At 41.7% G+C, this 26952-nt stretch overlaps 1 protein-coding gene across 6 annotated transcripts in view; it reads right to left on the bottom strand.

Moving 5' to 3' along the window:
• Nucleotides 1–26952, bottom strand: part of TACC2 (transforming acidic coiled-coil containing protein 2) — a 114066-nt gene that overhangs the window by 18580 nt on the left and 68534 nt on the right. For 3 of the 6 annotated variants that reach the window (XM_064431508.1, XM_064431506.1, XM_064431509.1), the window contains 9 exons: nucleotides 20490–20650; nucleotides 12722–14024; nucleotides 9660–9695; nucleotides 8139–8199; nucleotides 6866–7073; nucleotides 3110–3171; nucleotides 2185–2300; nucleotides 1272–1443; nucleotides 1009–1149 (listed from right to left, as the gene is read on the bottom strand). In XM_064431508.1, coding sequence (XP_064287578.1) covers nucleotides 1009–1149; nucleotides 1272–1443; nucleotides 2185–2300; nucleotides 3110–3171; nucleotides 6866–7073; nucleotides 8139–8199; nucleotides 9660–9695; nucleotides 12722–14024; nucleotides 20490–20650 — 2260 coding nt within the window. Of the gene's footprint in view, nucleotides 1–21; nucleotides 103–1008; nucleotides 1150–1271; nucleotides 1444–2184; nucleotides 2301–3109; nucleotides 3172–6865; nucleotides 7074–8138; nucleotides 8200–9659; nucleotides 9696–12721; nucleotides 14025–20489; nucleotides 20651–26952 lie in introns of all 6 variants that reach the window. The other 3 variants (XM_064431511.1, XM_064431505.1, XM_064431507.1) reach the window with 3 other exon arrangements.

Below are 26952 nucleotides of genomic sequence, written 5' to 3'. Positions count from 1 at the left end.
GGGCAGGCACAAAGCAGGTACCTTGGAGCGCAGGGAGGAGAGGGCAATCTGCCTGGCTAACTTCAGAGCTTCTATCCTCATGGCAGCAAACTCTAGCTCCTCCTGTCCAGGGGTTTGGTAGGGGGGAGTCCCCCACAGGGAAAAAAATGTGGTAAGAACATGGTAAGAAATGTCTGACACACTAAAAAATGGGTTGTTAAAGTTTAACGTGTAATTGGACAATTCCTGGGTGACAGACACCCCAAATTCCTCTCGTGGTGAGGACAGTGATGCAAAACTCCAGGGCTTGGTTAGTTTTGAGGTAGCTGTACAGAAAAATAATTTTTATTAGGTGATCAGTATGAACAATAGTTCATGTAAAAGAAACTATTTCTGAAGCTAAAGCTGTTTTATCACAGACTCCTTTCATTTCCATTTTACGTGAATTTATGCCACATGTTGGTCTTAGTTTAACCTTTGCTGTTTTAAAATTTCACTGTGAATATTCCAGAAAATATGTCCTGACATACAGAACTGCTCTGCAGCTCCATTTGCTTTTCCTAGAAGAAACCATGCCGAATTCTGCATTAGAGAAATTACAACAAAAACAAAGCCTGATTTTCATTTCAGCAGAATTAGGTCCTGAATCCCAAAAAATTAAAATATACATACAGACTTACTAAGGCCAGGTGTCAAGACAACTCTCCGCACATTAAGTCCTGTGCTCAAGCTTAAAAAAAAATTGCTTTGAAAAGACTTCTGGAAAATACATACATTAGAGATACAAGGGACAGGTGTTGAAATTTAAGGTTATGTATTAAATGAATTACATTAGTTAAATGAAAATATCTTTTTTCCTCAAGTCTGTGGAAGGGGAGAGTTACTTTGGAAAGAATTAAATAATTATTTTAATTCTTTTCCACATCCCCTCCAATCCTCCCTCCACCCCTCTCAGATGAGGCAAAGCATTCTTTGGCCTGCGTATGGACAAACAGAAAGAAAAGTGACATTTATATTTCTGCTACAAACCTGAAGTTTCTGAGCAAATACTGGGGGGTTCTTTTCTGCTAGGTCAGGATCTAGATATTCAGGCTGATCACATATTGAGGCTTTCTTAGATATCCTATTGAGAAGAGCATCAGCAGAGACAAAGGAGTCTTCAGGAGATGTCTGAAGGGTAAAGAGGAGGCTGAATAAGCAAGAGAGACTTTGCCCAAGTTGTTGGGGCCAAAAGCAAAATGCAAGATTTCAGGAGGAAGATGATTCCCAAACTGTTATCATACAGGACTCACGATTTCAATAGCCTCTGGAGTTGTTCCTAGAGTCATGGGCTCCAGGTCCTTCTGCTTGGCCTTGTCAGGGGACTGTAAATGTGCCTCCTGGCTGGCAGCGAGGACTCGGGAAGCTGGGTGTGGTATTTTCATGCCAGAGGACTGCTGGGCTTCAGGGTCTTCAAAACTTGACCTGAAAAAGATTGTGCACATGTTTTCAGGCTTCACAATTCTTCTTCTGGTAACAGCTGAGCAAGTCCTCTTCATCACTTTCATGTGTATGTGTAGATATAAAAATATATTTATACACACGTTGTTTCAACTCAAATTCACATCATTGTATCTCGTAACACTTTGCAATATCCTTTCAGAACAATGCACTGGAGACATCAAAATGAAACCAGTTCCATCAGAAATGTCACATTTCTTCAGTATTTTTCACTTGCCTTTTTACCCCTTTCTCACTGTGACCTACCTCTCTCCCAAAACACAACTCTTACTAACAAGAACAGATGTCCTTAACAAGCAAAATTATTGGAAGTAAACAAACTCCCACATCCTGGTCTTATGAACAAGAGCCCTTGTTCAGAAAATGTATCCAGGGAAAACCAAGTGAAAAACTGCAGTTAACAGATTTCTAGATTAATGTGAAAAAGCTTTAAGTAGGAGGCATCTGAGGAAAAAGCTTTAAGTAGGAGGCCATGGCCCAGCAGAACAGTTGCCACTGTGACTATTTAGTTAGAATGTGAAGGAGAAATACATGTCCTTATTCCATCCTGAAACTTGTGTCTCTTTGCCCTCTGTTCTCTATCATATGTGTACACAGATGGGGATCTATTTTTAAACAAATAACTTGGCAGCAGAGAGAGGAAGAAGTTCCTGTGTACGTGCTCTGAGGGTAACCCACTCCCCTGCACTGCTCACAGTGACCTACCCTGAGCAGGGGGTTGTGGAGTCAGACAATCTGATGGGAGGTGATTTCACTGGGCTCTCCTGCTGGGCATCAAACATTAGGTACAAGGACTGCTTCTTCGGGGTGCTGTCATCCTGCTGGCCACAGGGAAAGAGAAACTCATTAAGCAATTCAACCATTCTCCATTAAAGCTAATTCAGGTCACTGAAGCCTTTAGTGAGCAAATGAGTTGACAGAAAGCTAATAATACAGGGTTGTAATGCTGATACTGAGATGGATCCTCCCAGGAAGAAACCATTAAAGGACAAAACCTAAACAGTTCACTCTTTGTAGTGGCTCTTCTTCTCCCAATTTGGGGTTAATCAGATTTCTGGTTCTGTCAGGCAGGAGGCATCCCTTGGCTGAGGGTGTTATTAAAATATCCACTGAATATTCTCACTGGTTTAAGCACCACCTGAGTGATTTTCCTAACACCCCCAGTGGATATCCCCTCATTGGATCCAGTCAGGCAATCAAATCCATGATCAAAAAGGTGACACAAGTGATAATGTACAGTGCTGCACTCCAGACTTCACACTAATTCTGTTTCTCTCCTGATTCCCTCCAGATTCTTCAAACTTTTACTCCCAGTTTCTTTAGGAGTTCAGCAGTTGGTGTAGACAGCTCTGCACTGCTGGAAATACTGATTGGCTTTGAATCTCCAGAGAGAACTTCTGTGATGCTAGCTTAGAAATAAAATCATAAAATGGAACAAGCTTTACAGGACATAGGACAACAAAGCACAGGCAATTTACCCCAGTTATGCCAATTTCAAGGAACTGGTTTTGCAAATCTGCTGCAGGCATATTACAATTAATTTAAAGGGTGGTGAGGCTGAGGGCATTACCAGGATAGTATATTCTGACATGGGGAATGCAAATGAATGGAAATGGAGGTGAGAACTTACAGGCACAGAGGAGCCTATTTTCTCCATATATTCTATTTCATACGAGTTGCCATATTCCAATTCTGCAACAGAAACAAAAAAAAGAGGTGTTAATACATGCCATGACATGATTTTTTTCAGAAGTAAATGAGAGCTCTTCTCATTGACAAGGGCCACTCCCACTCTGCTCAATACTTTCCAATGACATATTAAAAATAGATTATACAGAGAGAAAGTAAAAGGCGAGTTAATATTCACTCATTTTCAACAATGAACCTGACACATTTCAGGTAAATCAGCTTGCCAGCAAAAAAATTCAGCTTTTTAATCTGCCCCAGGGACCAGAATATTAAGAAGGTTTCAGAGTAATTTCAGAGTACAGACAACTTTCCTCTATCATGTTATCTTATCACAGAAAACACATTTTTCCATAAATGGCAATGCTGATGCCAATTTCTTTTAAACATATTTTAACAGCTGTTGAGAAAAATTAATTTCTGTTTTTTCATGTTTATCACACTCTTAATTCAGAACAACTACTGGGCTATCACTGAAGGAAAAGGTACCTAAAATACCTGAATGCTCATGAACCAGGGGTGAGGCACCAGCCCAGCTTACTGGGCTGTTCTCACATTTTGTTTTCAGAGAAAGAGTCTAAGGCAGGAAGATTTGCAAAGAATCCTAAGTCTAAAATGTAATAAAAATGCAAATCTTTACTGCTTCTCTGCTTCTAATCTCCCAATTACACTGGGGGGAATAACCAGCATTTCTCCCTAGTTCATGGTCACCCAGCAGTTGATGCAGAAGCAGAGAGATCTAGGAAAAGAGATTATACCTTCCTGTACTCAAATAAAAGCAAACTTCCTACAATGACAACTTAATTTAAAATTAAAAGCATAATTAATTTGTCCAAATGCTGTACTTGTTCTGTTGTCATGACTTAATCCAATAAACTACTTGCATAATATGATTCCCACTATAAATAAATCCTAAGGAAATGCATGCTAGCATTTGCATTGTGATTAAATCATGTGCTAAAATCCTTCTAGATTTGGGCACCTTTTGAAAACTAGGACTTGAAAATTAGGAAGATGATAACTACCATTATGTTATAACAAAATGTTTGATGTTTACAACCAAACAACCCTGAAGAGAATCTCCAGCTGTATTTGTTGATTAAGAAAGTTTTAGAGGGTTCAGTGTGATGTTACAATGCTTGAATTTTTTTTTTTAATAATAAAAAGCACTGCACAAGGACTGTAATTCCACAAGCTATGAATTTTGTCAAACAACCACTGAAAAGGAGGAGCCACAAACCCTCAGTCCTGGCTGGGGATATTCACAGTAAAACTTGTAAGTGAAGAGAGAGCTGTAATAGCAGGCTCCTCACATTGAAATTCCTGGCACCATATGTTTTTAATGGTAATAGGGAGCCAGGCAAGATGGACAACCTCCTGGTGTCAGATACCAGCAACAGCCCTTCTCATTTACTTTTCTTCCCAGTGAAAGCAAAACCCAAACTGGAAGGATGAACTCAAACCCCCTACAAGGAGCTGAACTGCAGGAGAAAGCCTGAAATCCCAGGTAACACCAGCAAGTGCTTAGAAACTGCCTCTCTGTATCCCATTCACCCACAGAGAGCCCAGTGAGGTGCATCAGGAGCGTTTCTGGAGCAGCTTTATGCTCCAGAGGGCAAGCCCTGAGTGTCCAGGCAGCCTCAGGGGCAGCAGACGCTCCGGCACTGTCCTCTGCTGGCACAGAACAGGGATCCTCCACCTGCCTGCAGCACTGCCAGCAGCTCTGCAACCCCAACCCAAACTGACTGCTGGGACAACACACATTTCACTTCACTGCTGACAATAAAAAAAATAAAAAAAAAATAGGCAGGACACAGATGGAAATAGTCCAAGTAGAAACAAAAGGAATAACGCGGCTGGCTAAACACAGTTTGTTTCATCTGACTGCTCTCAGGAGGCTCCAGCACAATTCCTCTCTCTCCTCTCCTCTCAGACACCATCTCCCCTCCAAAATCTTAGGCTCTAGTTATCTCTGTACATTCAAAATCAGAAAAGCCCAGGATACCCCATGAAGCAAGATAATTATCTTTTATAAACACGTACAACAGACTTACTAAGTGATGTCCTCCAACTCCTCCTACAAATAGCTGCAAGATTACATCAGAATTTTCTGCTAATAATTACAGCTTATTTCGGGTCTGTGCAACAGGAAAATGGCAGCAGCTACAGGCAGTGCCTGAAACAGATGAGGGCTGGATGCACTGGCTGTTTCAGGAGCCGGGCTGTATCCCTACAGAAGCAGGGTTAGGTTACAGGGTAACTAACACACCGGTGTCTGGGAGAGGTAAAAATATCTATAACTGAGAAAGGGCCCTCAAATCACTCAGAAATTTCTCAAAGCTGCAGGAGCAAGACTGTTAAGGGGAAAAAATTATTATTTTTAAGAGATGTGAAAAGCATAAGCATTGTTGATTATAATGAGTGTGTAATCTGAAACCCCGACTGTACCATGCAGCACACATGAGACAAGACAATTACCATTTAATTAGGAGCTTTGCTCATTTTCTTCTACCCACTTTGAAAGCTAAAATGATTGTTTCAGAGTGTCTCTCACTATTCTTTTGTTCCATTTTCTTTCATATAGTTTCTATCTTCCCAGATTTAGGGGGGCTTATTTTCTAAAAAGTGTTTTTTATTTTTTAAAATACAAATACAGGAAAGTCAACGTCTGAACTTTATGATTTGACAATAAAGACACATGAATTCATCCAGACTGAAATATTTATCTGTTTAGAATACTCAACAGATTTCAGAAAAGCCCAGGGCACACAAGCATGTGCATATCAACAAAAGCACTGTGACTGTTGCTGCTTTTTGATGTCAAACACCTTGACCTAAAAATTTTTAATCAGGCATAAATTTAGACCCAGCCTAAAATGGCATAAAGTAGATTTAATAGTACACTGGAACAGGGACTGAAAGGCTGGGGGGAAAAAATGAATTCTAATCAAGAAGAAAAAGTTTAAGCCAAGTTAAACTCAAACATGCTTCCCACCCACAAAGCTGAACATCTGCCTTTGGAGCAGATGTTGCAAAGCAGAATTCCCTCTGGTAGCCCCAAGGAAGGCCACACACAAATTTTCTTAATTCTGTCTCTTCCAAATTTCACAGACCTGGAATGACAGTTCTCTAAACAGAAACTTCCAGCTTTAGCTCCCAGCTGCTCATAGGAAAGGATGGAAGGAAAAACTTTCATAGTTGATCTAGTAGGGAGTTCTATCTGGAAATATGAATGGTAACTATATTATAGAGGGGATATCATGAACAATTTTATGCATGAAGATACTTGGAGCCCAGGAAGCTGGAAGAGAGATGGCATGGTATGGTTATTAATGCCATACAGAAAATTTGAGCAGAATTTTAACATGGGACCTTTTCCCATGCAGGTTAAGGAACAGGCTCAGGCAGAGCCAGTAGTTCAGTGACTCCAGAGCAGTATCAGACCCCATTCTCCTGTGAAGGCACTGAAAGAACACACTGCTCACAGAGAAGAACAATTAGTCACACAAAAGAAGCAAAAGCTTTTCTCTGAAGGGCCCTCTCATTTCCCTTTAAGCATCTTTTCTTTCCTGAATACTCAAGGCTGGACTGTTGGGGTCTTACATTCAGCTCCCCAGAACGGCCCAGAGCAGCATTTTTAGGGTTCTCTGCATTCAGCAGAGCACAGGCCAAACCAAACCCCCCCTGGCTGGAGCAGTACCCTCTGTGGGAGAGCTGAACTTGCTCTCGTTGACGAAGGTGGACAGGTCAGAGGGCTGTGGGTAGTCCTGCTTGTCCGTGTTCAGGTCCACAGTCATGCAGGTCCACTTCTGCCCCGTCACGGAGGACGCCAGCTTCTCCTCATCCGTGGCGTGAACCACCGTGGAGATGACAGGAGGTGTTTCTGGGGTTGGCAGTGGAGTAGGATCCTGCAGCAAACAGGAGCCAGTTAATTCCATTATCTTTCACTGACACATGGAACAGCTCCATCTCTGAATTCCCTTGCACCGCCAGAGCCATCTCATTAATTCCATAATCTCTGCTGCAGTGCTGTATAAAATACTTAATGGAAAATACTAACTCCACCAGCAGCAAGTTTTCCCAGTAAAACTAAGCTCTTTGATGATAAACACTTGCATTGCAAAGCTGCTTTGATAACAGGGAAGAAAGAGGATCCAGAGCTGTTAAAATCTGTTAGGCACTTGACACAAGTGGCACACATCACCCATCACTGAAGTCTCTGACTACCAAAACTGACTTTTCAGGCTTCCCTCATAGGGCAAACCCTTGTAGGGCCATGAGGTCATGAACCCTTTCCCCTTTCTTCACTTCTACACTGTCAAGCAGCACAAATAAAAGGGCAGGATGGATAACAGGAAGACGAGCAGCAGCATGGAAGGAGCTGTGCCACATCAAAGCAGTCAGGCCTTTGTGGAAGAGAAGCTTTTGTTAACTTCTCTTCCAAGAAAACCACCTGCCAGCAGTTTACAACACGGAATCAAACTATCCAAGCACATGCTCCTGGTAGATCAGCCCACTTGGTTTATTTCTATTTTCCTTCCAGCCCATCATTTTGGTGCATTTATTTTCCTACTTCCTAATCTAAAAATTCCAGGGTGGATAGTGATAGTCTTGTTTTTCATACTGAAGATATTTACTCATATCCTTGCTCCATCTTAACACAGGGCTTTCCAAAGTACATCAGCTAATATTCTAGTTGGAATTCCCAGAGAAAATACTAGAACTACTATATATTGTGTACACGATTTTGGAGGACAAAAGGTTAATGCTTTATGGTAATAGCCCAATGTGCTATACTTGGAAATATGCATATATTCTTTACAAAAAATCTCCTTTATTATTGAAAGTACAGATCTACAACAAAAATATCTTCTGTTATTAAAAATACAATTCAAGTTAAATTAATAAAATTTCCTTAGTTTTACCCCTTCAAGGACATGAATTACATGCATCAAAATAAGGCAGCACTTTACCTGAGAAGGAGGATCTGATAGTGGGGATCTTTTTGGTGATTTTTTCACCCTAAATGTATCACTGAAAATAAAGTTCACACTGTTAATATGGTAACAGCAGCAAGAATCAGGTCATTTCACACTTAGCAAGAGACAGCCACAGACAATGCAACCTCTGTAAGCCCTTCTGCATTAAAATCCCATCCATTAGGAAGCAGCACCACAGAGAAACATGCCATGGGTACATATTTTTGTCATGCACTTGGAACAGGCCTGCATCCCTCCAAAGCTGAGAGCAGCAGGATTGCCATATTTTTCATGCTAGCTCCTGACACATTCACAGAGCAGACTGCAATTCAAATTCAGCTGCAATCAAATCCCTGCTCCACCACAGGCACCCTCCAGGGCCCTGTGGAAATGATTCAGCTTCTGTCTGCTTCAGTTTCACATCCCAAAATTAGGTCTAACCCACACCTGCACCTGAGAATTAAAACTGTGATAAACTTAGGCTCCAATGACCCCAAAAACCAGGAAGAAAAAACCTGGTTTGCTTTAGATGAGCTATATAAAACCATCTGAGGCAGATGCTGTTCCCCAGATGCCAGAATGAGCTGTGTCATTACAAATGGGCACTACAGACCTTTTTAAAAATAAATACAACAAGAAATATGGCAATTCTGCTTCCAGTTTCCCTGACACCTCACAGTGCAGACTGGGAGCACGGACACTGTAGCCCTCCAAAATCCCACAGGTTTCAATCAAGCAAAAGGAATGAAGAACCTAAATTATGTCATGATGGTATATAATTATGAATGTTGCCTTTATTCACAATTGGCTAAAAATATTTTCTAACCAGGAATAAACTAATTATCTGTCTATTCTCTTGATGCACATTGCCAGAGTTATTCAAAACCATTGATATTACTAGTTACAAAAGGGAGAAAAAGTCTTTTTCAGTGAGTTTGCTGTGGTATTTATGTTTGAACAGAGATGCAGTGGCAAAAATTACTGAGCCCACCAGCTCACCCCTGATCAATGATGGCAAGGCTGACACCAGAAATTCTAATGGTGGGTTTCAATGGGCAGAGGGTAAATCAATACCACATCTAGAGGGGAAAAGAAATTGGGCAGCTGAATACTGGTGTGTTCAATGCCATTAATTATCCAGTTATGATGACAGAATTAATTAGGATAACTTTTTCCTTCAAGAAAGACAAGCATTTTATGCAGTATTTACAAAGAATTGATTGTACAATGTTGTGCAGGGGTAGAAATAAAACTTCCATATTTTAGCTCAAGGATACAAAATTTCTGTAGGTTTTAAATGAGGATCTGCTTTGATAGGCAACAGATAATGAGGCAAGCTCAATCACAGTCAGGCATCTTACTTAAAATAGCTTTCATATGTGCAAGTGAAGTGAAATCATTAACATAAAAGCTTCATGCTGAATAATAACTGATCATGCTGCAAAATAAATAAGTAAAATTAAAAAGCCCACAAATCAAAGAGGAAATTTGAATTGTTAGCTTAGAATTACTTACAACAGAGAACATACAGACATCACATCTTCTACCATCCTAAGACAAATAAGACAAAGAAAAGAGAGACAGACAGAAGGAACTGACAAAAAAGATTAACCTACAATACTCTGTTAATGTTAATGTGTTAAGGCAATCTGATCATGCAGATTTTTCTACCTGTATAATCTTTTTATACTTTTTTTTAACTTTTTATTGTGAAATACACGAGGAGAAAATAACAATATTCATCAAGTCCTTCAATGTTTTCTAGTTTAACGTTATACTTTTAAAATGCTTTCATCTTACAAAACACATTTTTCAAAGCTGACACCTTCAAGTTAAGTTCCTTTCAACACACTAACTGTCCTTGCCTTCCCTGATGGAGGCCACCTGCTTGCTTTTCAAAACACAGTATTTGTTATTATATGAGATGCAAAACTGTTCCTGAATGGCAGCTAAGCTTAAGGAGAGGGCACAGTTATTCCAGGTTTTGTCAATGTTTGCTGATGTGTTGTGACAGCACAGAAAAAGCCACTTGACCATTTCAAACCGTTTACCCGGGTCAGGATAGAAAATGACATTTCTTTAAATCTCAGCTGGTCTGGCTCACTCCAAAACCTAACCTGGTGTTCTGACAGAGCAAACTGGTTACCCCCAAAGCAGAACCAAACCTTGCCAAACAGCTCAGACTAAGAGAAGTTTTCATTTACTTGTAAGTTTGGCAGCTTCTGCTCATCTCTCCTCACGTGCAGTGCTCACAACAGCTGGCACCTTCCACTTCCAAACAGCCTCCAGCCATCCAAGGGCTTCCAGAGCAATGCCTGCACAAGCAGTATCTCTATAAACCACTTATTTTTACTCATCACTGTGAGCTGGCTCTGGGGAGGCATCAGCTGCTCTTTGCTCAGCATCACCTGAGCAGTGTGACTGTCTCCAAGCAGCTCAGCACTCGGGGGGATGAGCAGAGAGCAGTCTGTGTTGAGCTCACATCTCCTGTACAAACTTCATCTTTTCACAGGGAGGTCAGTGCTTAGACTCCTGCAGTTTCATTCAAGAACAAAAATGGCTTATTTTTATTGATTTAACACATATTAGACTGAGCACATGGCTCAGATTCAAAGTAATACCACCTCAGCAAAGGTGTAAACTCATGCCTGGCTTCTTCACCTCTAATCTGGAGCTCACTGCCTTTCCACATGAGGAACTCATTTTCAGACAGGGTTTGATTTCTGCACCCCTCAACAGGGCTAATAAAATCTTCTGTCACTGCCTACCCTAGCATCTCCTCTCAAGCCTGAAGGTAATTTTCTTCTAGAAAGTACCACAGCTGCAGGCTACAATAGGTTATTAATATGCAGAGTCTGATCTTTGTAAAAAAAAAAACAAAACAGCACTTGCAAAAGTAGGTTACAGGGCTGCAGTGAGCAACCCACAACACAAGCAGTGAAAGCAGGGCCAAGCACGGGCTGGGAATTCCTGCAGCCCTCCTGAGCCAAGAATTTGTGAGCCCTGAGCTGGGGCAGCTTCACCTCCCCACTGTGATAAACACCAGCAGTGAACTTTGTGATGCCAAGACAGGGTTTTCCTGTGATGGATTTTCTCAAGGACAAACGTGGCTTAGCATACTCTCTGTAAACTCATTTTCCCACTAAATTAATAACTTTGGAATTCTTTCCAATATTCAAAGCAGATGGGAGAACCCAAGAGGCCCACTCTGGGGGTCTATCAACTCCAGCTACTGGAAGACACAAGGACACTCTGGCTGGCTGCAAAAACTTATAGATCTGGTGATATTAAAATTCCCTCTGCACATCCCCAGTAAGATTCAAATTGTTCCTCTCTTGATGTCGGACTTTTAAATCTTCTTGGTTTGGACCAAATCAGTTTGGACTGCAAGCTTGGAAAAATGGCATTTACCACTAAGTTTTAGGTAAGCCTCAAAAAGTAGCAACACCAGAAAAAACAGGCTTCTCTCCCAAAGAAAACAACTCAACTATAAGTCAGAAATGCCCCTAGAAAGAAAACAGAGGCACAAGCTTCCCCAAATCTGACAAGGGACTTGAATTAGAAGCTTAGAAGGCAGGAGGCTACTCAGTAAAATCAGAATAATCTCCACCTCACCCTGTACCCTGTATCAGCTTTTGTGCTGCTTTACATTAACCATGTTACCTTCTTATCTTAAATTGGCACTTAAAATTTTTGCTCCCATTTTTGTTAGTCAGGTGGAACATTTAAATCATAAAGGAACATGTACTGAGATACTTTCTTACAGATATACACACAGGAGATCAATTTCAGTTATATGGGACACAAACTTGGTGGTCACCAACTCAAAATAACCATATCTGAACAGATAAAGCAACATGTAAATTAGCAACCAGCCATAGAGGTTTTTAACCAAATATCTAACAGCAACATAGAAAATTTATCCTGGAATTTGTCACCCATGTCTAAAAGCTGGATATTTCCCTAACAGACAGTAGTTTTGAATATTTTAAACTTTCTGCACAATTATAAGCTCTTTCATAAAAAGGAATTTTTTCACATTTCTTAGTCGTGTATATATGTTTAAAAAAATGTATTTCAATACTGTACTCTTCTGTTTCCAGGTTATTTTCTTTTAAATAAGTCACTGGATGAAACCATCTTCCTGCTGTTTGCAATATGAGATTTGTCACTGCCTTTCTCTGTCACTATTTCACATCCCACACTTAAAAACAATGATTCATACAATAGTTGTACTGATGTAATTACTTTGATCATCTTAAACAGCATCAACTTCCCAGAACGAGGTCACAGAAAATTGGGCACATAACTGACAAAATTACAATTTAGCCAGGTTCAGAACTACGCTGAGCCCAAAGACTTAAAAAATGCAGTTGCTTAATGTGGCTTGGTAGTTCTGAAACATCAAATTATTGAGGAAACAGGTTGAGAGCAGGAAGAGCTCAGCACGACTCAAGTTGTGGCCACCAACACCCAAAGTCACCTCCCTCTCTTTATTCAGCTATAAATCCTGTGTAACTGTGCTAAGGGATGTGCTGCTGCTTCTATTCTAGAACCATCTCTGCCCTTTAACTTACGTTTTTAGTGGCGTCTTCTTCTTCTTGGCAGGTTTGTTCAGGCTGTCTCCTTCTGTCCCGTTCGTTTCGTTGGCACTGGCTGGTATCTCAAAGGAAGCTGGAGATTTGGAAGGCGAGCTGGCTATCTTAGAAGAAGACTTGAAAGGGTCAATGGAGTCCTCACACATGTCCGGCTCGAAGCTGTACGTTTGCTGAGGCAGTTTGGGCGATTCCTGCATTTTTGTACTGGATGAGAAGGGGTTAAAATTGGGATCGTCCCACTTGTCGATATCAAAAGTGTACGAGCCTTTCGTGATGGGGATTTCGTTTGGATCAGTGGGTGACTTGGTCGGGGTGGTGGGAGCATTGTCAAGCTTCTCCACTGGCTTTTTAGTCTTTGGCCTCCGTAGCGGCATTTTAGCACCAGGCTTCTTCCCTGCTTTCTTGGGAGGGGGAGTGCTCTCCTGCTGGTCTTCGCTCCCGCCTTTCTCCTCGGAATAATCAAACTCCAGCCTCACTGCTTTGACGGGAGGGTCCTCCTGGCCCCCGGTGTCTGGTGGAGTCACCTCCACGGCCTCGGGGGCCGTTGTCAGAGGTAGCGTTTTCCTGCTGCCAGGGGGAGAGTTCTGCACCTTGCTGCCTCCGGAGCTAAATGCACTAATCCCTTCGAAACGGTCCGGATCCGAAGGGTCAGATCCTTCAGGCACAGGCGGGGCCTCCTCTTTCTCAGCAGAGATTTTGGAAGGTTCAGTACATTCGGGCTTTGCTGAGTCAGCCTTCACCTCAGGTGCTTTGTCCTCACAAGCTGCTTGGCCAAGCTCAGGCGGCTCTTGTGGGGTTTCCTTCACCAGTGGAGCATCCAGAGGTTTTTTGGCTGACTGCTTCTTTTTTAAGGAAGCTGGTCTGGGTTTTTTTGTTCTCTTGAGGGTACTGGAGGCGCTGCTGGAACCAGTACCGTACACATCTGCTGATGGTGCTAATGTCTCGCTGTTGCCAAGGTAAGATGCTCCATCAAAATCACTGGCCTGCAGGCTGAGAGACCGAGACAACGTGGATTTGGAAACTGGGACAGAATCCGTGGATTTTCTCCGGACATTTGATTTGGGGTCACGATTCTTGGGCTCCGCAGAGCTCGGTCCTAAGGCATGGAGAGAATCGACCAGCTCAATGTTATCAAAGTCCAAGTTGTAGGTTCCACTGCTGGCTATGGGCTTGTCCTCGTCGAAGACAGTGGAGAAAGAATGGCAGGGGGGACGGAAGGGGCTCTCCTGAACTGGCTCACTGTGGGACACATCGGTTACGGGCTCAGCTTCTGAACACAGTCCTGTGGGAGCACACAGAAAACTCAGTCCACTGCAAACACCTTTTCAGAACTGGGGCTTAGGAGGTTTTATTATAATCTAATATTACTGCAAGTGAAAGGCATTAAAATCATAAAAATTGACTAAGCAAACTAAAGTGACTTTTCCAATATATGAACCAGATTAGGGAAAACATAGATCTGTTCTCCCCAGAACAGTACTCTAGGCAAGTTTCACAAAAGGACAGAATATGTATTTGCAACAGCCTCTAAAGAACCTCTTCTAAACGATCACTTATAGAGATGGATATTACCATAATACGCTAAATATTGTCAATACCAGAAAAACTGCACATAAAGCATTTTTAACTCCCATTTTCTACTCCTATAAAGAGTTCACACAATTGTGTCAGAGCTTTTATGAAGTGTATCTCCTGTAAACTGACTGGTGCTTCAGTAACTACTTCAGTTGACCTTAAGTTTTGTTTCCCATGTGCTATTTTTACCAATTTACCCAGAAGAAAATGGTTTCCTCTCCACAACCCATCAATGCTGCTCCTTTATCTGCCCCAAGCAGTCAATAATTACAAGTTTATAATAAGGCATGAATAATTGAGAACTTAATATGAAATAAATTATGGTAAAGGTAAAAAAAAAAAGTCATTTAGAGATCACCACAAATATCTTCAGTTTAAAAATCTGCCTTTAAAAAGCTAGAAGCTCCCTACTGATTATTTAAACCAGGTTTTTCCAAGTGTAGTTCTAACTTCATGAAAAGAAAATTTTGTAGAGGGATTTATGTCAAAACTCTTAATCCAAGCAGCTTTCCACTGCAATTAAAGGTTCTCTTATTGAATAAAATCCTAAAATGATTTATAGAAGTCTCTTCATTTGGGATAAAACAACTATTGGACAAAATAGAAAAAGAAAAGTAGAAAAAGAACGTTAAAAAAATCAGAAGACAGAGAGGCAGAAAAGCATGAAGGTGATGGTCCTTGCTGCCTTGCAGCTCATTAAGTTGATTATGCTAATGTTTTACAAATCCTGCATATGGCTTGCTCCTGCTGTGACTGTACGACTCTGACCTGAATGTAGCACAGCCACCTCTGTCCCTGTGTGTCCCTGTGGGGTACCCCAGACCTGGGACAGCTCTCTCCAGCTCCCAGGTCAGGCTGGGCTGAGCCAGCTGCTCACAGCTCTCACAGAGGAGCAAAATGCCCCCGTGTTTCCCGTTGAAGCAACACTGCCTTCTTCACATTGTCATCTTTTTTTAATTATGCAATTATAAAGAAAAACAGTCAAACAAAAATGAGTGTTTTGCTCAGCCCTAAACGATTTCAGAGACATTTCTGCTCATCCTTTTCATTCCAGTCCTGACATATTTTGCAGAATAACTCTCATTTTGCCCTGCTACATTCATTAACACTGTTCATAAAAGCCATACAGACAATCAATTATTATTTTAGTGAGAAGCTATGAATGGATTAAGAAAAGGGAAAAAAAATATTTCCTTTGTTTCAGAAGAAATTGTGTGTCTGCACAGAGACTGCAAGGATTATTATTTATGGGTGTAGAGCACAGAAAAGGATTTAAGAGAATTGGACACATTTCCCAAAGTGGCACCATGTACTTCCACAGACTGTCAAAGGGATGACAGCTACGCAATTTCTCTTTAAAGATGGTGGAAGTTCACTAGGATACATCAATTAAAATAATATTCTGATGTGTTTTTTCTGCTAAATGAATGCTAATAGTGTGGCAGTACTTCAGGACAGTTTCTTTTTCTCCTTAATCCCCACTGGTTTGGCTTGGTTTCAGGCTGGCTGAGGGGTCATTAACGGGGCTGGTGCTCACTGCACAGACACATCACTTGGTGACACTGGTGGGACTCCTGTTGAAGGGCACTCAGAGAGTGACACAGCTCTCCAGCATTAGCCTAATCTGTCCCTTTCACCCTGAAAGGAGAATGGAAGGCACTTCAGGGGAATACATCACAATAAACATTGGGATGCCAGTGGAGTACAAATGTAGGTCAGCATGAAATCAAAGTGGGATCTGAGCAAGGAATCATCTGCAGTTATGCACTGTTTTCATTCCAGCCTACGTCAAAGCCCTCAACAGCATCGAGGCCCTTGTTCCAAGTAGTTATAAACATGCATTAAAACAAAGTAAAATAAATAAAATAAACCATTTCCCTGCAGGACTTGGACTGTAAATAAGAGGCTGAGGTTTGGGATGCATCACGCAAAGGGAGCGTGCAAGGCTTTGCAGCTACTCCCAACAAAGCAGCATTTCAATTCTGTGTGCTCCTCACACTGCAAGGCTTTAATCTTCTTTAACTGCTTATTTCACTACTTCCTCCTCATCAAATCCTTTTTACTCAAGAGTACGGATTTCTGCAGAGCGCTGCTCGATATTTTTATTGTTTCTTTATGAAACAAGATGTGAAACTGTCTCAGCAAACACGGCTCTTGGCAGAAGAGAAATGCTGCTGTCAGCCTCTTCTGGCTTTACAACAGGACTGGCTCACTCCTGGCAGCAGCAGAATTGCTGGGGCAGGAGGCATAAAAGGTACTCAAGGCTTTATTACTATGAAGTCATGAAGACCACACTTTCCTGACACTGACAGCCTATTCAGAGAGCAGAGACATTTGTCCTTTTACAACACAGAATTAAGCCAATCAGTATCACTACAGTATTTTATTAAAATGCAGTTTGAGCACACAAGAACGTACAACGACACCAGCTATGGGATTTAAGGCAGGATTTACTTGCCCTAGAGAGAGCCCAGCACAACATTTTAAATCAGGTTTATGCCTTTTATTGGCACTGAGTCACCCACAATTTATACTGGTAAGAGCTGCCCACAAGAAGATATTACGTTTTATAAAGCACTCCAAGAACATGGAGGATAGCTGGGGAACTTACACTGCAATAAAATCACCAGGCAAGCTCCTCAAAACCCCAATTTAATTAATTAAAAAAGAAGGTCCAAGTTCTGCTCCTTCCACTGGGAAAATTCCTGATTTCAGCCAAATTTTGACTGGATCAGCTATGAAAAAGATTCCCAAACTCAAACTCAACAACATAAAACTCAGACTTCTTGTATGCAGGTGATCAGACCTAAATATCAGAGTTACACAGCATATTTAACACTTGTCATTTTCACCTGGCACCGCTATGGAAGAACCAGAATTTGCCAGAAAGCCACAGAATCACAGAACATCCTGAGTTGGAAGGGACCCACAAAGATCACTGAAGTCCCACTCCTGGCCCTGCAGAGGACAGACCCAAGAATCCCACCCTGTGCCTGAGAGCATTAATAAGATATTGTAACACTGTGTGCATGAATAAACAAAACAAATTCCTGTTGCTTTTTTACAGAAGTAGCCAAGCAAGAGGCTACTTTGCTGAAGCATCTCTAAAGCAGAGGGAATCCCAAGAAACTGAAAATAGGCCTTAACACTGTTGAGTTGGAAACAAAATGAAACACTCTTCTGACAGACTTAGGAATAGCATTTAAACAGATGTAGTAAGCAAATATAGAAGAAATTGAATATCAGTTCTGTTTCCTAGAGAAAAAGCAAACAAAGGCAAACCTCTGGAAAATGCATACAACATGCACCCAGTTACTATGAGGAAAAAATGCCAAAAGCATATAGGAATTGGAATTGTCTTACACAAGACATTATTTCAAGTTCCTTCTTGTTATGGAAACCCTTTGATGTCAGAAAATCAATTAGTACCACTTGTTTAAAGTTCTGTAAAAATACTTTTGTCATTTGTTCTAAGATGTATTCTAACATTGTATACAAAAGTTTCTTTTCAAATTTTCCATATCAGGCTTCAAGAGGAAAAACACTGAGGAAGAATGCTGACCATACCAAAAATTTAGTTTGTTTTTGTCTGGACCATAATGTCTCTATTGGAAAGCCTGACCTCGAATTTCCCTGGCACCAGAAAGACTCAAATATAGGTGCCCCAAATCTGTTGTTGGGTTGTAATGCACACAGGGGACTCCAGCTCTCACTCTCCCCTGTGAATACAATCTGAATTCATTAATCATCTGGGGAAGGCAGTGGGGGTGACAAAAAGTTCCTAAGCAGGAATTCCTGGCCAAAATCAGAGTGTTTGGGAGATGGATGAAACAAGGGACAAGAGGACACTGCTACGGGAAGCTGAGGAGGCAAGTAACAAAAATTTTAAATAATGACAGTAATAACTGCAACCTCAAACACTCCAATTTGCCTCGAGATTATAACCCATATTTCCCAGAATTATTTAGGGAGGAATGGAAGGGCTCACTGGTGGCACTTGCTGGGGCTCAGGGGGAGTTTCCACGCTTGCTCTTTTTCTCCTCTTCCCCTGCAGACTTGCCCTCAGACTGTCTCCCCTGCTCTGCTGCTGATGGAGCAGAGCCATGCAGCAGGTTTTACCCCACCAGGAGCTGGCACAAACCCAGCACCAGTCCAGCTTAGTTCACTTTCATCCTATTTCCTAAACGACCACCGAAGTCAACCTAATTAAAAACTCTCCTCTTGCCTTTCCACAGTGGGGTCCAGCTGCTGGATAATGATATCAAGCAACACAACTGCAGCCATCTGCATAAGTAATTATTGTCAGCTATAGATGAAAGAATCCTATAAACACTTACTGTGCTCCCTCCTTCCACCCAGCCACGCTCTGTCACCCAGCCCATGTGAAGACAAAGCCATGTGGCTGCTGAACCAGGAGCCCAGCAGGACACTGCTGCCTCTCCCTGTGCCAGGCTCTCCAGCTGCCCATATTCCTCACTCCTCCTCTAGTGAAACCTGTTTTTTTAGCTGTATGGTGCCATCCAGGAACTCTGCTTCAATGCCCCTGAGCCCTGAGGAAGGGACTCATTCTCTTTGTGTGCAGCCACATGCATAACTTATGAAATAAATAAACTACAAGACACTCAAATGGTTTATACAGTACAAAATGTTTAACTTTTCTCATTTCTAAACACCTAAACTATAGTCAAACTATTATTTATTTCTTCTAAAGATTTCCAAAACAAATGAATGCTTTGTGCTGCCCTCCTACATTTGGATTTTTTCTGCATTACACATCTTCCCCTCCAATAAATTCCCCTGTTGTATAACTGTGCTTTGCATCGTTTTGGATCACTGAACAGATCTCTGTCCCTTTGCTGTAACTTGCCTCCCATGGACAATTTGATTTGCAAATGAAGTGGTTTCCCCTCTGCCATCCAGTGGCCTTCAATAAAGTTCACACTGGCTGTGAATAGCTATATTCAGTTTCCCACTTTTCTTCAGAAAGATCTGAAAAAAAAAGGAGGGGGGGAACTGGGATGGAAGGAGACAAGAATCGCATGTGCCAGGGAAGCACATGTGTAACCAAGGGCTTGAAGATAATCTACTGCAGTAATTAAAAGCACACTTCAACCCTGTTCAGCATGTGTGTTCTTTTGTTCTCTGAGCACTTATTTTGTAATCACTGGATTGCCAAAGATTTAAAAAAAGGAAAGAAGATGCAGAATGAGTAACTTTTGCTACAGTGATGAGGGAACTCTAACAGCAGAAAGGAAAAAGCATCAGCGTGCCTCAGTATTTACTTTTTTTTGGTGAAATCAGTTTATAAACCTATCATAAATCAAGATTCTAAACAGCATTTCTTAATGAGTAACTCCCAGAAATGCTGTAGGTGGCTTGAGACCTTTGGTGGGATGGTACAACTCTTTTCAAACACAATACAAGTGAGCTTTAGATTGCTGGGAGAAATATTATCTGCATACAATTTAGCCAGGTGATCAAGATGACTTGACTTTCAGATGGTGAAAAAGACAGCATAATGGGGAATTCAGTTTCAAGCTGTTGAGCTGTCATCTGACAGCCCAAACAAAGCTATTTTGGGCTAATAGCATGCTTTCTGCTCCCTCATATTCCATTACTCAATCTGGAGAACAAAGAACACTTTTTGGGGGAAAGAATGTCTTTGGGTTTTAAACACAATTCTCCCTTTCTAAAGATTTTAGTTTCCCAGTATGCACCAATTTTCACATATGTACACCATACATACATACATAGCCCCATGTTCCTCCTATAAAATGAGCATTTCTATTGTTCTAATGGGCTTTTTCACCACACTTGAAAATGGCATTTTGTTAATTGTCATAGTTAACAGTGCTCACACAGGTACCTGCATCTGTAACCCACATCTCTTTTTTCTACTCATCTGACTCTGTAAAGATCCTAGAAAAAGAAGCTTGGTTCTAAAGGAAAAAAGTTTTTTTCTAGAGAGCTCCTCTTTTCCTTAATATTTTTCAAATGTTATGGACAGATTCTCCATTACTTGATTCCAGGAGGCAACAGGGTTTTTTCCTCTCTGCACGGGTAATTAACTAATATTCCAGAAGCCAATATATTAGCATTAATTCCTTGCCAGTGCTTAGAGAAACAGCTCCCTGCATATTCACCTCCCCCAGTAGTGTGTCCCACTCATTACCTGCATCTTCCACGGGCAGCTGAGGTTTTATTTCTTGCTCTGCTACGTCTGCAACAACTTCTGCTGCTGCTGCTTCAGGGGGAGGCTGTGGAGGTGAAGGTGGTGCCTTGACAGGTGTAGTGGACTCCGGGGTCTCAAATGCTTCTTCAGAGTCAGAGCTCCTGGGGAAAATCAAAGCAGAGACTGGTGAGCACAGTGAGGGTTCACGTTTGCAGGTCAGGCTTGGCAGCGCTGGCTTCCTGAGCTGGGGGCACAGACCTCAGCTCCCAGGCTACCTCTGTGTTTCCCAAAGGAGGTCTGACATTCCAGTATGGCTTCCAGAGCAGGATGTCATGGCTGGGGTTTTCACCCTAGACAAGTATTTATGTCATTTGTGTTACAGAAGTGAACACACACTTGGAAATGAATCCATCCTGCAAAGCCTGCTTTGCTGTGTGAGGGTGGCTCAGCCACACAGACCAATGCCCCTGTGCTACTCCTTTGCACAAGCACACCTAAATTAACTAAAAAATACAAATAAAAACACTATTCTGAAGAGAATTTCCTAGCTTCATTAAAAAATCCCAAACATCTAAAACAACACCAAATTTCTTTGTGTGCCCTCAAGGGTGAGAGAGCAGACATGAAGGTATCTGAGGTGCAGCCAACTCCTGTGCATCCTCCTCCCGTGGAAATACTACATTCTATTTTCAGCAGAATTTTACCAGAGCTCTTTTCAAACAGACCTTGTGACACAAGGCAAGACAGCCTGTAAAATGCACGGAATCCTGGTATTACCAATAATCCTTTTGTGGCACCATGGGCTCACAGGGACACAAAAACATAGGGACCACCATGGGCTGGTGCCAGCCCAGGAATGAGACAGCAGCACCCAAAATGGAGTCATTCAAGTGAAACACAAGCTTGAAAGGGAGCAACTCTACAAAATTATGAGTAACATAAACATTAAGTGAAGATCTAAACCATTCAAGGAAACACCACTTGCTCTTAGATGTGTACAACTATAAGAAACTGTCCTTCTAGGTCTGGAAACCATAGATCATACTTCTTAAACTGAGCCCAAATGATAAACATTTCATCCTTTGTTTGGGAACAAGGAATGCAGCAACAACGGTGTCAAGTTCAATATGCACTGAACATATGTTCAATATACATCCAATGAGCATTTCTGTTGGTCAGATGCAGTTTTGGACTGTTGGTCTGTAATGGAGAAAATTGAACACAGCAGTTTGCTGAAGGACAGGACTGATTTGCCTCTTCCCACTGGTTCTGTGTTGCCATAAAATAAGAAGCCATTTCATCCCCCAGAAGCACTCCACAAGCCGGCCCAAATCAAGGACTCCTCTCATTTTGCTCAAGTTAGAAGATAACTCTGAGCTGCCAGACTCTGTTTGGGTTCCTGACACTTGTGATTATTTTAAGCAGCTCCAAGTCAGAAGAAGTACAAATACTGGATTTAAATTAATTTGCCTAAATCTATCACAGCATAAAGCCTTAGGAGAGCTGGGGAAGAAGAGACCCCAGTGTCACTTCTGGCACCTCAAGGAGCACAGTGGTCCCAATTTTCCCTCTCCCTCTTCTCTGCAGAATCCCAGAAGAGCTCCCACTCCATTAGGATGCACATCATGACCCTGTGCCAACCAAATCCTGGCTCATCCTGCTCCTGAAGCAAAAGGACCTCTACTAGGTTATAACTTCGGGTATTTGGAGATTTCTTTTTTTCCTCCCCAAACTTATACAGCTCAAAGCCACTGTGTCTGGCTTTCCATTATATCTGCTGTTTCAGCTCCTCAAAAACCCTTTGTGCCACTTCTTTAACATCCTCATTCCTCAGGCCACAGAACAGTCAAACTGGAACAGGCACACTGAATCATTTCAAATCATATCCCTCCAAAGATGCACCATGTTTTAAGTTCTACATATTTTAAGCTTAAAGAACATCTGCAAACAAAGGGCTTCTATAAATAAAGCTTCACAATAGGTATTCAACAACAACAACAACAAATAAGCTTTCTCCTCCCTACACGGAGCTGGTTCAGGAAACTTTAAAGTTGAAGAATCAAAGAGAAACAGAGTTGTGTGGTATTTTCCCAGTGTCATAAAAATAAACCCAGGAAGTTATCATCTAAACCAACAAAATGAGAAGTAATTAATATCTCTCAGGCTTTCATGTAGTTTTTATTGTGCTGCACTTAATTAATGTTTCACCCCTTACAATTTGAACTCAAAGTCTAGCTCTGTAACACTCAAACAATAATGTTTAGACTCCTTTTTCCCAAACTGTCTGCACAGCATTTGTAACATATACAGAAATTGGAATGGAAAAAGCTCTATTTTCATATCCTACTCAAAGGAGGATTTGGTAAACTGCCTTGACGGAGCAGTTCTGTGTCCTCCTTAGTTAAATTATGGAGAGAATTGGTGCCCGTTTATCTACTTCTTAAAGGAGGTCCCTTTGTTTACTTGGTCTCTTCCTTGGATGAATTGGGCAAAACCACTTGAAGTAAATAGAAATACTTGCTCTTTTTTGTTCACTGCATGAGTTTCCACTTTGAAAAACCTCTTGAGTGCATGGGCAGACAGTTGAGGTGCCTGAGCTCCAGAAAAAGGCCTTGTTTTGCCAATATTTAATAATTCCCGAAAGATTCTGATGCAACACTCCTGATTTTCAGCTAGTACAATCAAGTAAGAACTGTCTTAACCGTAACTCAAATCCTGATGTGCTTGTTATGAGAAGCAGTTGTGCTCACACAGAAAATTCTCTTTAACAAAGAAACATGAAGGGAAGCTTAATACCAGAAAAAAAACCTTCTTTATCATGGCCTGGGATCTGGGCAAGGGCATAAAGCCTGGAAGCACATTCTAGTACTATGCTCCAAAGTCAACATGCATCCTGGAAATATTAAATCTTGTGTTCAGTTTTCCTTAGTAAAAATATAGATGATGTCTCTTACACAAGGTGTTTTTTTTAAGACCACAGTTCTGTGTTCAAATGGTAAGAAAAGAATTTCCCAGAACAACAGGATTTTCTGTAAAAAGGAAATTATGTATTTCAGCCAGTTCAATTCACAATGCCTTTTCCCTGAGAAACTCAGGGAATACATGGAACAAAAAGAAATAATGTTGATACTGAACGGTTCCTGGTGCAAAACAAGATTGCCAAATTATGATACACCCTGGGAGTCAGCACCAATTCAAAGCTGCACAAGGAGCAGCCACCACAGGTCCAGCTGTGGGCAGCTTCTCAGCAAAGGAAGAGTCTTGTACCTTCTAGAACATGATTCAGGAGCTCCAGCCAAGGATGCAGCAGAGTGTGAACCTGCAGGACTTGTTTGTGGGGCAGCGATGAAGTGGCAAATGCAGGAAGGAGCCTGGGAAATTAGTGGGAGCTTACCTCCATAACATGTCATACATATCTTTCCATATGTATCCTTTGGATTTTGTACATAATAGGTGAAAAAACTGTAGAAGTCACAAAACATTCTTTCAATCTGTCTCTTTCATGTTCCTTCTTGAAAGACACCAGTAAACAGTAAATCTAACACATACAGGGTGCCACAGCAGGGGAGAACAGGGAAATCCAAGAATTAGACTAGACCAGCCAAATCTGGCATCAACTTGTGGAGCCTGAGCACTCCCATTCTCATCTGGGAAGTCCGAGCTCTTGCCCAACCTGTCACATAAATCTCTGGAGGAAATACTGAAGGGAGAAACAGGGTTGACCTCTCTTCCTCGCCTCTGGCCATGTGGAAACCCAACCTCATAAGTTATGTTACCATTTTTTTATAAACCACAGGTTCTTACAATTTAAATCCTCCCCGATTTCAGAAGGAAAAATTGCTTTTTTGTCAGTGCAGCTGGAAAGCAAGAATGAGATTTCTTCATTCTCCTGCCTCTCCTCCCTGCCTGTCCTTGCCAGGCAGACACAGCCCCTGAAATGAATGAGGTCACCCCAGTTGCCACCCAAAAATTCAATTCATTAAAAAGTGGCTTTTAGCAGAGCTGTGGCCTTGGGCCGTGGTGGGAATGCTGCCATCTGCCTTGGGTTCCTCCAATATTGACACTGCAGCAGCACCACCCTGCTCCCTGCTCTCATTCCATGGCAGGGAAAGAGAATTTAAAAGAAGCTTAAAAGCAGGACTTTGACATGAGGACTGAGCTCAGCAGCATCACCTCCTCTAGAGGTGCTCAAGGGAGCAAAACTGCAAGTGGGATATGCCAAGGGAACTCCATGGGCTTTTGCAGGGTTACTTCATTTAATGCTAAATCTATACAGAATTTTTATTTACTGTATAGCCTGCTTCAGGAAAAAAGACAAACACGCCTGCCTACTTTATGGAGCACTGATCTACTGATGTGCAATATGAACAATCTGGAGAGGAAATGGGGAGGAAATATTATGAATTTCTGAAGCCAGGAGTTGGAGCTGCATTACTGAGAAGTGCTGCCTGTGTTGGGAGTGAGGAGAGGCAGATGGAGCCAAAGGAGCTGCTCTCCATCAGCCAGGGTTGTGGATTCACAGCTAACAAGAAGACTGGCTTCAGGGGGATCTGCTCCACTAAAGCTAAGGTGAACAGACTCTATTTCAATTTGTACATTTTCTTCCAAACTTTGCACATAGGAAAAAGTATGTTTTATTTTCCTAACTAGCGGAATGTGTCCTGGATTAATTGAGGTCTCTCCTACCTGTCAGCAGTATCACTGATGCCCTGCCAGCACTCCATAAACTCAACCTTCTCCCTGCTACTCAAAAATCTCTGTTCACCAATTGTTTTGTCTCTGTATTTTCTTGACATGACAACTTCATTCTCATGGTGTATTTAGAAACAGGACATATTGGGAGGAAATAAACCAGGCAATCTGGTTTATTGTGCTCCACTCCAAACTGTGCTCCACTGCCACCCAAGAGTGCTCAGAGAGTGATGCAATGAAAACAAGGACTGCAAAGATGTTTGGATTATTTGGATGTTTGCAGATTGCCCTCTGATTGCAGTGTGAGTGACATTTGGAGGTGTACAAAGAAACTGTGTACAGAGAAACTGCACACCTCAGAAGATGCTCAGAAGATGAGCAATTCCTCCCTGACCAGCTTTAACTGGTAGTAACTCTTGCAGTCTTTTCCTGAGGTACAGCTCAACTCCCGGAGGGGAAGGAGACAGAAATGGGTATTTTGTCTTTTTTTTTCTATCTCATCTTTAGACCCACATGTTCTTTACAACTGGCTAGAGCTGTAGCTCAAGGGGAAAATGTCTGTCCAAGCACATCCATTGCCTCTAGGAAATGTAAACCCACGTTGAAGTTCTCTGCAGACCTGTTCCCAGAGCCTCGGGACTCAAACAAGGAATCTGCCACCAGGGGATCATCTCAGTTCCTGTACCAGGCACTGGCAGGGACCTGAGGCAAACAGAGTCCAAGGCCATGGCATGAAGGACCCAAATGAGCAAACACTGCAGTGCTAATGCAAAAGCACCATCTGTGGCAAGACCTAAAGGAAACAGATTCCATCAGGCCTGGCCCTCCAAAGCATTTGCAGCTGTTATATATAAATTTAAGGTATAAATTTCACATGAGTATTTACTGAACAATTTATCATGCACCATGAGAGGAAACTCAATCAGAGAAAAAAGGAGGAAAAAAAAAACCAACCAACTTTTTAGATTGTTCAATTTAGTACTGAAGATTAATTTTGGCTTTCACTCTTGGTATCTCCCACTGGGAGATGAGCTGGAAATAAAAAGGAGGAATGAGTTCTGTAGTTCCACCTCCATCGATCACTTAGAGATGATCCTCATAAAGCCTGCATGAATAATTCAGGTGTGGTTTACTGATGAGCCCAGAACCAAGGATACAGGAGTGGCTGCATCCTCCTGAGGTCAATCTGGTTGTGTGTTGCTTAAGCAGGCACTTTTACTGCAGTGGCAAGGCCCACACAGGCTGACAGATTTGGAAAGACACTCAGTAACTCCAGGCTTCAGAGTTTCTAAAGCCAGAGAGTCAAGGCAGTCAGATTATACATTCATTTCAGTCAAAGCTCATTCACTGTAAAAATCTGATAAAATCCTTTCAGATTTCCAGGTGTCAATTTCAATGGTTAAACTGATATTCTCTTAAAAATCCCCAAACCCAAGTAAGCTACAAGAAAAAAAGAACACCGAGGCAGGATGTTCCAACAGTACATCTCTCCAGATGAAGATCAGTCCTGCTCTCAGTTCTGCCTCTGAACTGCTGCACATACACAGAATCATAAAATAAGTTTGGGTTGGAGGGGACCTTTGAAATTCATCAAGTTCAGTGCTCTTGGTCAGTTCAGTTCAAGTCTGCCTTATCCACTCAGGCTGGGACCTTTAAACAGCATGGACAGCTTCTTCTTGTAAATGCTTGCAGAGTCCAGAGGGGGAAATTGACTGCTCATTACATTTACATTTGAGGGGTTTTTCCTTTTGTTTATATAAAATTAAATAAC

Source organism: Passer domesticus, chromosome 8 (assembly GCF_036417665.1).
Source record: "Passer domesticus isolate bPasDom1 chromosome 8, bPasDom1.hap1, whole genome shotgun sequence".
Classification (NCBI taxonomy): domain Eukaryota; kingdom Metazoa; phylum Chordata; class Aves; order Passeriformes; family Passeridae; genus Passer; species Passer domesticus.
The sequence above is the reverse complement of the archived record's forward strand: the minus strand, read 5'-3'. Positions and strand labels throughout refer to the sequence as shown.